The sequence below is a fragment of the Armigeres subalbatus genome, chromosome 2 (genome assembly GCF_024139115.2).
Source record: "Armigeres subalbatus isolate Guangzhou_Male chromosome 2, GZ_Asu_2, whole genome shotgun sequence".
Taxonomy (NCBI): domain Eukaryota; kingdom Metazoa; phylum Arthropoda; class Insecta; order Diptera; family Culicidae; genus Armigeres; species Armigeres subalbatus.
In genome coordinates, this window is record NC_085140.1 from 236,042,735 (window position 1) to 236,055,353 (window position 12,619).

Genomic DNA, 12,619 nt, shown 5'->3' on the forward strand with positions numbered 1-12,619 from the left:
TCATGATATTTTGGCGAAGTAGAGCGCTTGGTGCCGATTGAAATATGAAAATTTATTAAAGACATCAATATTCTTGTTGAAATACACCTCACATTCATACTTTTGCACAAGTTCTTGAAAAATAATCACGTTTATTTGGGAAAAATCTCTTCGGAATAGTGGTTTGTTTACAAAATAGAATTGTCAGTGGGAAACCCAATTTCAATAGAACAATGAGAAACTCAAAGATGTTGGCTATTGTCAAACGTAGTGGGTAGGATTGGGGATGCCAGATACCTGATATCGACGGTTACATTACGGTAACGTTTTACATTTTTGACTGAAAAATAGTAACTTCTGTATTTTTGTGATTATTTCGAATTCCATTGTTTTCCTGCATGTGTTGATACCAATGCAATGGATTAGTTGTCTGACTTTCGGAAAGAAAACTCAAGAAAATCGACAAATTCATGGATTTATATAACCTTTGAAAAATCGTCAAATTTTCATGTATGTACATCAGATTTTATTTTATTCTAATTTCTCGGTTCAGCATTTATATTTTCACAGTTTTCGGATAACAAAAGAAGACTATCGACCTCGTAAAATTTGTTGTTCTTTGGTCTCCATTTATTACTAAGATCCAAATCTAAAAGCTGGTATAGTTTTTTGGGGCAAAATAGGGACAAAAGTATGAACTAAGTCTTCCGCGACCCTTCAATGATCAGCTCGCAACGCACAGTTTAGAATCCCAAGTTGTAATAGCATAGCCTTTACGCACAAACTTTACGTAGGGGAACTACTCCGATCTCCATCTCACTGTACAGTGTACATATACCCATCTCATCGCTAAACAAAGAAATACGGCACCAAATTCGTCCTTCTTTTTGTCAACATGCGTGCTCACTGCTGAAAAAAATAATAAACAAACCAAATTCCTTTCCATTGCTTTGTTTTTGATAGGATGGAAATAGGAGCTATGAGATGAAGTGGCGAACCGTTCCCCTATATATGAGAAAGCCAAAAACTGTTTAGATTCTTATAAAACAACAAAAATGTTTGGCTATCTTGCTGCTGTTTCCCCTAGTCGTGATTTAAAAAAATGATGTTGTTTAGGTGTCGAGTCAAGCCGATGCATCTTAGTCAATAACAACCCGTTGTCGCAGTTGGTCAGTATATTGTGGATTGGAGCGCCTTATATTTCTAGTGTTAAATTATTCTGTAGCATTAGTGTATACGTGTATACCAGTGAATAATTATCACAATTGTGCTTTTGCCGGGATGTATCATCATTGAACATGTGAATCTTTGCAGATATGTGCATTAGCTTTATTCTTCAATTGCTTCGTCAAACCACATTTAAACAATCATTCACGTCTATTAATTTCGTCTCTCGCAATTTAGAAATAGTTTATAATGTCATAATTGTCATTTTTCCCATTAACATACAATCGACGCAGTGGTGTCTTATGATGATTGAACTTTGCTCGCATATTCACGTAGGTTCACGCAAACGCATACAACACCGAGACTGGTTACTCGGTCGCTGCTTCTATCGCGCAGCAATCAAACCAGTTGCTGCTCTTGAATAAAACACTCATCGTCTGATAGGAGTTCATTTCAGTCCAATGCAGGCTAACCTTCATGCGTATTTATATGTTTCATTCAGTCAGTAGTATCACGTACTAGCTGTTTTATTTAACAATCAACCAAACAGTTCAGTTATTATAAATTTAAATGCGCTGTTTTTAACTAAACGTTCAATTTGAATGGTTTCTAGGCGACCGAAATCGCACGTACCCAATCAAGATAAAATCTATAAAAAACAACGAAGTTCACCGAATCTACCGAGTGCAAACACTTGTTAATTGCGATAAGACGCAGCCCGCGTGAAGACGACGGGGGGTTATCAGCAGAAGGGAATCAACATGACTGAGTTCAACACAGTAAGCCGGTAAGTATTGAAAAGATTCAAGGTATGCGATAACATAAGTAGGGGATAATGAATGACGGTGATCCATAATAATTAGTGGAAAGTACTGCCTTGGCAGATTTTGTTTTATCAGGAGAGTTTGTAAGGGTAAATCAAACATTCGGAGATTCGGCAACCAGATCCTTCAATGTACAAATCATGTTCAAGCGAAATATGAACAAGACTGGCTTTAGAAAACCTTTAGACGATAACAGAACATAACCTGCCAAAACAGGCTTTCTCCTTCCCAAATTAAACTTTTTGTTTTTCTCGTACACCAAGTGTAAAGGGTATAGGATCACTTCAAAAATAGAAGATCACTTTTGATAGAGGGCCCCGAGACCCATAGTTAAGGTCACTCCTGACCGAATCCAAGTTCCAAAGTGCTCGCGTTTTCGGGGGCACACCACTCAGTTCAGAGGCGGCGCACAACTGTCATTTTTGTTGATTTAGCTTTGCTGCGTCGCAGCATGCGTGAAATAATAACAATGACAGTGCCCCAGTGGTGTGCCCCCGAAAACGCGAGCACTTTTAAACTTGGATTCCGTCAGGAGTTACCTTAAATATCAATCGACACGCTTGACGAACAGGTGGTGTCTGTATGTGTGTATGTGTACAAAATTATGTAGACATACTTTTTGGAACTTGGCATTATTCAATTTACTCGCAAGATGTTGGGCGGTATGCGCAGTTCAAAGAATTAGTTTCGCCTACCGGTTCAGAGCCCTACTCAAAGACACCAGAGATCACTTCGGTCGCTTTTATCCAGCCGCACTATGATATCAGCCACAAATTTCGTCAACCAAGAATCGGGTACGGGTAAAAGGTCCTTTCATAGATGTAGAAAAATATTAGATTTGTAATTCACTTTTAACGAATAGAAACTGCTGCGAAGATCCCTAGATCTTGGGGTGGTTCAAGAGGTTCATGGGCGCCAGATGAACAGCCGAAAATAAAATGATTTGGAGTCAGTGACTCGGGTAGACCTACTTCCTGTGGTATAGAGTAGAGTGGGGCAAGAGTACGCACTTAGTATTCAATCGATCATGTGGCCCTTATGAAGCAAGCTTCTGCATATCAAATCAGTGTCGATGATTCATATACTCTTCGTTTATGTTACCCAGTGGAAAAAATATTGAAATTATTGAGATCCGTTTTAGTAGAACCCTTATTGCAAGACAAGTGAAAAACGCACTCTTACCCCACCGGTGGGGTAAAAGTACGCATCAGGTGGGTAAGAGTACGCATTTATCCAATCATGTGTTTTAAGTATATATTAACACAAATAATAGTTAATCCAGTATTTTGCGCTCGATAATGGCGGCCGAGTGAGTGCCTTTTTGACATTCAAGAGGTAGAAAATATTTACAAATTTTAATCAATGTAGGCCTTGATTCATTGAAAAACATTGGCACTCACCGGTATCTACAAATAAACAAATTTCAAACATTCTCTTTTATGCTGTTCGAAGATCTTGTAGTTTTTTCATGCATATTTTGTAATACATAATTTTATTTTAATTTCTAGGCATGTGAAAATTTCAAGATATGGGGGGTACATACCAGGTACAATTATTATGATCGATGTTTTATAAGAGGAAGGAAACCTGCAACCAGACATACAGTAAAAGGTTGAACGCACTACGCTAAACTCAGTAAAACTAACTCTCTTTACACTAACCAGTTCTTTCTCACGTATAAAATATATTCTATGTAATTGTCCACTCTTGGCCAACATGGAATCACTATGTTCACAGAATGTTCACAAACTTGCAGTTACTTAATACTTTGTGTTAATACGCTTATTGTTAGTCCACAGTATACCTATTAACAATGTCGCTAAGGGTCAGTAAGTTTCACACATTATAAGTGGTCTCAAAAGGTGTCGGCATATTGGTAGTAAGATGCCTTCAGTCCTGCAAGTTAACATGCTCGTCAGCTGCGGACACTTCCGCTGCCCTGGTAGAGGAGTTGATGCCGGAATGCTTTTGTACACATGTGGGGTAGTATGGGAAAAACAAGTGGCGTCGATGTGCACGCAAAGAAGCGAGTGCAATGCTCTAACAGTCACTCTTGAAGTATTATCGGAGAGAATTGACTAATGCGAAGAAAGTTAGTTTAGAGGGATGAGTCGAGCGTAATGAATCCAGCCGTTCACTATCTGGGTATCGTCTCACCCAGGTGCCTTGTTGCAAATTTCTTTTTTGTCCTTATTTTGTGGCTTTCATATACTAGAAAATAAAACAAAATACATCAATATTAAAAATGCTTATGGAAACTTCCAAACTTATGCAACACACAAAGGAAAATATTTCGACATTTGTTTGTTTATGGATACCGGATGAGTGCCAATGTTTTTCAATGATTCAAGGCCTACATCGATTAAAAAGTGTAAATATTTTCTACCTCCTGAATGTCAAAACGGCACTCACTCGGCCGCCATTATCGAGCGCAAAATACTGGATAACATTTAATTGATCAGCACATTCAAAGTTAATTGCCTATATGCCGGGTATTAAGCCACCCGATGTGGAAATTAATTACTATGTCTGAAACTTGATTATGCATATGTACAACATGTGATAGATTTAGTTCGGAAAAGGTATTGGAGGGTAACCGCCCCTTCGGTGGGGTTTGATCCCACGACCCCAGTTCGCATGACAGGTGCTTTCCCTACTAAGCTACGAAGGACCTCCGAGCCGATCTCTCGCAATACATTTTCAGAACTAACTCTCTCAAATGTATTTTTGTACACATGTCAACCAAGGAGCCGGACAATACTAAATACTCATCCTACTTGGTTGACATGTGTACAAAAATACATTTGAGAGAGTTAGTTCTGAAAATGTATTGCGAGAGATCGGCTGGCACTTGGTGCTGGAATTTGGTTTCATCAGTACCCGCTAAGCTGCGGTGGACGACGGAGGTCCTTCGTAGCTTAGTAGGGAAAGCACCTGTCATGCGAATTGGGGTCGTGGGATCAAACCCCACCGAGGGGCGGTTACCCTCCAATACCTTTTCCGAACTAAATCTATCACATGTTGTACATATGCATAATCAAGTTTCAGACATAGTATTTAAATGATGTTCAATGAGTATATATTAGGGAATGTTTAAAGATTACGTAACTCTTAAAGGGGGAGGGGGTCCTAAAAATGTGCACTTCCATACGAATTTTTTTTTTTAATATACTAAAAACTTTGAAGGTAAAAATATATAACAGGTTTCGCGTGGCGTATACAAAGGAATTTTCCTTAAAGAAAGCACCAATCACGTAACGTAAAATTTGGCTATTTCATCACCCCTCACCCTATCTTACACATCTTACACACATCTCCCTATCTTGTATGAATCCTCTAAAAATTATATGGATCGTCATACATCTCGCAACCCCTCCCAGCTAAACGTTGCGTAATTTATGAATGTTTTTTTTTGAATAAATGAAATTACCATTTAGATGAAATTGTGTTTTCGTACTATGTTTAGGTGTACAACAAGTCCTAATACAATTTCATTATTTCGCTTCAGTGCTTTGTTCGCTAAGTCCTTTCTTACACCGAATTCCAAAAACTTGTGATAATTTCGAATTCTGTCCCTTTTTCTTAGTTGTGGATCTTTACGCTTTGGAAGAAGTCTTATTTCGGCCGGAAATACGGGTTTGACGTCAGAACTTGAAGATTCATATGCGTACTCTTGCCCCACCGGTTCCTGCGTACTTTTACCCCACAGTCCCAAAAAAATTCAAGTAATGGTTTTGACTTCTTGGAAAACCAACCGGATTGGTGTTCTGTACCATAAAGTACTCTATACAATAGGTTATCGAAATGGTATAATGTTCACCTGATTGAACGTTTATATGGTAATGAAATACTAGTTGCGGAAACCCAATTATTTTTAGCAAAATGACCAAAAAGTTATCTAACTCCATATCTCCCTTGTTGTTTATTCAAATCGTTTACAATTACACATGATAATAGTTGGCCAGAATACCTGTCAAACAGGGTGGCCAGTGGATTTTAATTTCAAATTCCCGTTTTTTTCCCGGTTTTCTCCCGGTATAATGGAAAAGTTCACGATACAAAAAAAATATATATATAACTATTACAAAAAAAATCAAATAACCCACGGATTTATAAATATTGAAAATATAAAATAATTTCCATATTAACAATTATACTGCAACTGCCAATTTAAATGTAGAAGAGTGATTTTTGCTGGCCTAAATAATACTATTTCTTTTAGCTTTATTAGTTTAATTTTTGTATTCAAGTAAATATGAGCTCATGACAAATTATTTAGACATTGCGATTCTGCAGAAAAATATCGCGGTTGAATTTTTCATGCAAAATGTTATCATAAAAAAAATCTCAACAAAAAGGCTTTTAATACTAACAAATAAGTACTTTATTTTTCAGATATTTAATATTATCACATATGCTATGCCAAGAATATAAAATTCCTGCATTAAGCAACGAATAACACAAATCAAAACGGTTGATCGAATCTACCTAATTTCGTATAAATCGGGCAGGAGTTCTATGTTTGAGTTTTTTCAAATTATCTTGGTTGGATATTTTATACATAATTGAAACATAGATAATATAGTAACACATTTGTATTGAACATTTTAAATAGAATTATATAGACTTTTCCAAAAAAGCTTAAGTATTGTTTGATTGCTTTGGGAAACTTGTCATGCATACTTCTATTAATTCGGCATCAACATTTCAAAAGGGCGATACTGCTTCTGTAAACAAGAGCTTCTCGCGTCGCTGGTGGGCTAATTAGTGCCCACCAACGCAATCCAGCGCCATTGGATGAAAGAAGAGGATTCGCTGCTTCCATCAGCGGTGTTGGTTTGCTGAGTCGAGCTCTACGTTCCTTTGAAGTGTTACGTTCCTTTGAAGTGTTCGAGCAGTTACATTCCTTTGAAGTGTTCGTGAAGTGCCGAATTATTCAAATTATTATTTATTTGTGTCCACCAATGCGCTATCAGAAACAGGGCCTTTCAAGACTGAATTTGCTATACAACTTGTGAAAATATTTCGATCCAAAACTTATTTCTCATTGCAAAATTTTTGGAAGGAATTGTAAACAAGACCTTGCAAAGGTTCAGAAAAATACGATTTTTACGTAAAATTCTAATTTTCTAAGAACATGTGTACATTGTTCTATTTCAAAAATCCATATTCTTGTTAACGTGTGAAGGTATAATTCGTCCGTAAACAAGAATACGGATGAAATTTAAAAAAAACTTCTTTACCGAACCTAAACCTCATATGAATATAATGTGTAACTGTGAATCAAATTTCCATCGTCACAACTCTTTGATGCATCATGAAGATCGTGAAAGACAAAGTTGTTTTTTTTTTGTTGAGTACAAGATTATTGTTGAAAACTAAGGTGTTTTTTCACTTTTTTTAATGGCTTTGGAAATGTTGCAATATTTGAAATAAAAGAGGAGGAGTACCAAATATATATATTTGGACAAATTGGAGAACGTAGAAGGAATCTATTGAGATAATTAGAAATTAAGGATAGATTTAATATAAAAAAATCTGTGCAATCAAAGTTGATTGCTCATATTCCAGGTATAAGTAACCTGGAGTGGTAATTAATTATTATGTCTGAAACTCAACTTTGGTGAGGATTGATCCTTGATTGAATGGGGTATCTAGGGTCTATAAAACAAGACCTGCTTTAGAAATATGTATGAGTTCACAGAGTAGAAGTAAGTACTAGAACGCTAGTGGCGCTGTAGTCAATTAAATTATTTTTCCCAATTATGATTCACCAAGCTTCATTTGGCCCTAATTAATGCATCCTGTTGTAGTGCATCTTTTGTTTCATCACCAACATCGGTTTGACACTTGTAGGACCGATACTTTGGCTGCCAGGTCGAAGTAACCTACATGTTAGCCACGCGAACAACATTAGCAATCTCATACTTTTGAATTAACTGTTCACAGCAGAGATGCATCCTAAACAGAACATGAGCCAAAAGCTTGCCTTGGTGTTCTTAGTTTAGAACTGTGAACACAGTTCAGTGTGCACTGGGTTGGTACGCAAGCAAAATGATCATGGTACTAAGATTCCTTAGATTTGAAACTATGCAAACACATACGAGCATGCTTGATTTCTATCCGTTAGATGCCCACGTGTTCCATTACTAGTCGAAAAATGTGTAGCATGCCGTCGCTTGAATTTGTTTTCCTAGGATACAAGTTGCTAAGTTAGGTCAGTGCTCTTGAACAGTGTGCAGTGTTCAGAACGTTTTGAACACGAACACACGTTCTCGTGTTCAGATGCATCTCTGGTTCACAGTATGTACGAAAATTTGTAAACTCTGAAATATAATGGAAAGAGCAAATGAGACTACCAATTCGCTCATGATGTTTGAGATTACTGCACTATTTTTTACGAAGAGACAAACGCAGATTTGAAAATTTTCCCGGTGGTTATCAAATTTCCCGCATATTTCCCGACATTTTCCCGGTGATTTTCAATTCCTGTTTTTTCCCGGTTCCCCCGGTTTTCCCGGTTCGCTGGTCACCATGCTGTCAAACTGATGCAGTGCTGCTAGTTTATCTTTTTTTATTACTTCAAAAAATCGAAAACGTACTCTTACCCCACGCGCACTCTTGCCCCACTCTACTCTATACATCAGGGGCCGCGAATTGACTAATCCTTCTACTTCTACTAACGTAGTCCACAAAATCTCGTTTGTCAATTTTCGCCCATTGAGCATTGCAGCCATGGCCTACTTGACGCTCCTCACCATTCGGTCCCATACCCCTCCCATATGAGGAGCGGATGGGGTATTGAATGATTTCGTTCGTGAATCGGTGTAGGTGCCGGCGCATTCCACATTGATCTGTTTTTGCAGTTCGCGGCTAGCTCCCACAAAATTAGTGCCATTATCAGAAAAGATTTGAACCGGAGATCCTCGCCTGCGGGATCGCCATGATGCACGACTCGCTGGTCAAATCATAAGCGACCTCTAAATGGATAGCTCGTATAACCAGGCACGTGAATACAGCGACGTATCTCTTTTCTTTGCGCCTACCGACGGTAACTTCTAGTGGGCCCATATAGTCAATACCGACGTAGCTAAAGGGTCGAGCTTTCAGCGTCAAGCGTTGCCCGGGTAATGGTGACATTCGTGGAGGGATCGGCTTACACTTAGTCACCTTGCAGAAACAACAGTTTCGAGAAATATTATCCATGATCGACCGTAAATGTGAGATTTCAAACCGTTGACGAACCTCATTGACAATAGTTTCTTTGTTTGCATGACCATATTGACGACGGTAGTGATTCAAAAGCATTCGATTTATTTGACCGCCCTTGGGGAGAATTATTGTTGAGAATTATAAAATCTATCGTCGAAATTGGCGTAGGCAGCGTTGGCGGTTCTGCCTTCCATCCTAACAACGGCAAACAGTGACAACTTGTATAATGGACTGTTCTTCTCGATGGATAGCCATTCAGCTATTGGACGGACTCGATTATTCAACATGACTCAAACCTCTTCGGAGTAGTATTCATTTTACTCCATTCTCCAAAGAAACTGCTCTGCTCGTTGGAATTCCTCCTGTTTCAGTGGCGTCTTACGAGATGCAACAATACATTTAAGCGACATCTGAAGGTTTCTAGTTGCCTGGAGTGCCTCTATTGGCCCATTCGCCTGCGCCTTTCCGTCCCATACTAGCCTTTTTTTTTGCTTTTTCGGATGCGTAACCAAGCCGAGGGGTAAATACTAAACTTGTCTCCCGTTGATTTCAGCTCATCCGCTTCATTACCACAGAAAGGCTATTTGGAAGTTCGACATGGTCGGATTTCCAGAGGAGCGCTGTTTCATATCTCCCATCCTGGAACGTTGTAGAACTTTCCAATATTTCCCGCGCTCTTTTGTCTTCGGCGGATTCTAGCGACGGTGTTTAACTGATCAACATTTCTTCCCATGTAAATTGTTGCCGAATCAAGTCGTTCAGTTCTCTGTCAGCATCGCAATTGCATTCGCGCACATTCACGAAGCCTTTCCTCGCTTGATCGATTCCGTTCAGACCATAAACTGACCAGCCAAGCAGCGATTTTACAGCGATAGGTTTCTCCTGGTTCACCGACACAACTATTCAGCGGTGCAAAAAGGCTCAAACTTTCCAGTCCGAGAGTGGCTTCGGAGTACGATGGCACCGGTAGATTTCTGAGATAAGGGAAGCGCTCCGATAATTTTCCGATAGCTAGGCTTTGCTCTCGACTGTGTCTATCCTGAACAAAATAGACTTTCTCGCTTGCATCTGACTTTGCAACTTGTAACGTTGCATCGAATCCTAGAACAACATCTCCATTGACCGTGGTCATACAAGCATAATTCGCACAATTTTGCTGGAAGCTCTCGCAGTTACGCATTCGATGATCGGTTTTCCCGCATATGGGACAGGGTTGTCGCTCTTCGCTGCGGGTGTGTGTATAAGACACATTTTCGTGAGTGTACACAGGGTGCAGGGGCCGAGACCTCACTAGCGTCCTTGACCAGCTGCTCCATGAAGTGACCAAAGTGCTTCAAAGTCGGATCACTGTATGCTCGCTTGTACCTTGCCATTCTAGCTTAACCCTTAAATGCGCAATGTTGTTTTAAAACAACAAACCGAAAATACGTTTAATGTTAATAATTTTAATGGTAATTTACGCTAAAAATACTTTCGACGATTTCTAAAAAAATCGCCTTGCGCCTTTAAGGGTTAAAGGATGAAGGCAACTTCTCCACCAGCTCACCAAGTAAAGTGGGGTTTGACAAGTGTTCCTTAAGATTGGCGGCCTTCAAATGGTCGCATAGCTGCCTGACGGCCAACCCAAAGTTTATAAGTATTTCTAATCGTTCCGGTATGGGGGCCTCTACTCGGCGAACTTTGTTCAGCAAGTTTTTCACCAATACCTCCGGTCTTCCGTATAATCTTCCAAGCGTGTCTATAATCGCCGCCACACTGTGAGGAAACATTAATTTTGTCATTTTGTCTGGCGCTGAACCTCGCAAGCACTCTCGAAGCCGAATGAGATTTTCCACATCCGTGAAACCGCAGGTAATATTGGCCATTTCGTAACTGTTGACGAATATAGGCCACTCTTCCGGGTCCTCCGAAAAGTAGGGAGTTTTTTCGGCCAAATCTGTCTTGCCGCTAGCTGTTCGGCACTAGGCTTGTTCGGAACGGATTGTATTCCGTATTCCGTTCCGTGTATCGCTCCGCGAATCCAACGATTAATCTCTGGATGCTCCGTATAGTGGATGGCATTGGAGTACGCATATTGATCGTCCACCCTAAGAAGATTTGCAATCCGTTCTTCAAAACCTAAACCATCCCGAGGTTGGGAATGCTGCGATCTAACCCTTTCGTTTGGTGGCCACGCGGGATGCTCCGACCTGGTTCCGCTTCCTCCTCTACTCCGCTCATGTTGGTCCTCAACCCACTCTTTGGTTCTTTCCACACCGCTAGGAGCGCTCGTTTTGCTTATGTTGTCATCGTCTGCCAACAGCTCCTCCAGTTCAAACTTTTCGCGCAAATACTTTGCCTTCATCTCGAACTCCTTGGCCTTGATGGCGTGCTCTTGCTCTTTAATCTGATTTTCTCTCTCTAGACGTGCACGCTCCTCCTTCAACCACTCTTGTTCTTCCAGCAACTTCTGCTCATCCAGCAGTCGCTCGCTTTCCAACCACTGCAAAGCTAGTTGCGCTCGAGCTCTCGCTGAGGAATTGCTGAATTTCAAGGACTTCTCTACCTGATGTGGTATTTCGGGATTTCTTTTCGGAGTCGTTATGTTCGTCTGCTCTGGATTAAGAACCACTGCTCTTGTCCTATCCGAGTTCTTGGAATTGTCGGACGCTTTCTTCTGAATAGCACTGTTTGACCTTTGAATCTCTCTCGAAGCCGCACCAAGGACGGTCAAACTTGCTGACTGCTTCTTCCCTCCTTTCTTTTTCGCACCGGTTGCTTCTGGAGGCAGTACTGATGGACACTTATTGCATCTCCACGATCGGTCCTCAATTCCTGGCGACACTCCAACACAACCGTAGTGATACCATGTGTTATACCCGTCGCATGCTACCATTCCGACGTCGGCGACTACCATTATGGTATGCTCAGTTCAAAGAATTAGTTTCGCCTACCGGTTCAGAGCCCTACTCAAAGACGCTAGAGATCACTTCTGTCGCTTTTATCCAGCCGCACTATGATATCAGCCACAAATTTCGCCAACCAAGAATCGGGTACGGGTAGAAGGTCCTTTCACCGATGTAGAAAAATATTAGATTTGTAATTCACTTTTAACGAATAGAAAAAGACTCATTGTCTGGGTAATCTGTATACAATAGAACCTGTTTGCGTAACTAAAGCATAGGTAATATTAATATATATCATTCTCTTCTCAGCATTTCAACCGTTGTGTTGGATATAGTGGCTATACGTTCATCCTTTAACACATTTGGATTCTGCAAATCGTCATCGTCAACACTGCCAGAACACGCAAAAAATTGCATTCGACGGGGAATCTGGTCCCATTGTTGGCCTTTTAAAATTTACCAAATCGTACTATGGGCTCGGAAGTTATGCCCAAAATACTGTAAACACGCTGAAACAACTCACTCATATTCTTTAGTATATATGATGTACGA

The 12,619-nt window shown here is 40.0% G+C and overlaps 1 protein-coding gene across 3 annotated transcripts in view; it reads left to right on the forward strand.

The window, feature by feature from the left end:
• Nucleotides 1–1,019: 1,019 nt before the first annotated feature.
• Nucleotides 1,020–12,619, forward strand: part of LOC134211925 (peroxisomal acyl-coenzyme A oxidase 3) — a 28,262-nt gene continuing 16,662 nt past the window's right edge. The window contains exons 1-2 of one of the 3 annotated variants that reach the window (XM_062689330.1): nt 1,020–1,148; nt 1,760–1,933. In XM_062689330.1, coding sequence (XP_062545314.1) covers nt 1,908–1,933 — 26 coding nt within the window. In that variant the 5' untranslated portion in view covers nt 1,020–1,148; nt 1,760–1,907. Of the gene's footprint in view, nt 1,934–12,619 lie in introns of all 3 variants that reach the window. The other 2 variants (XM_062689329.1, XM_062689328.1) reach the window with 2 other exon arrangements.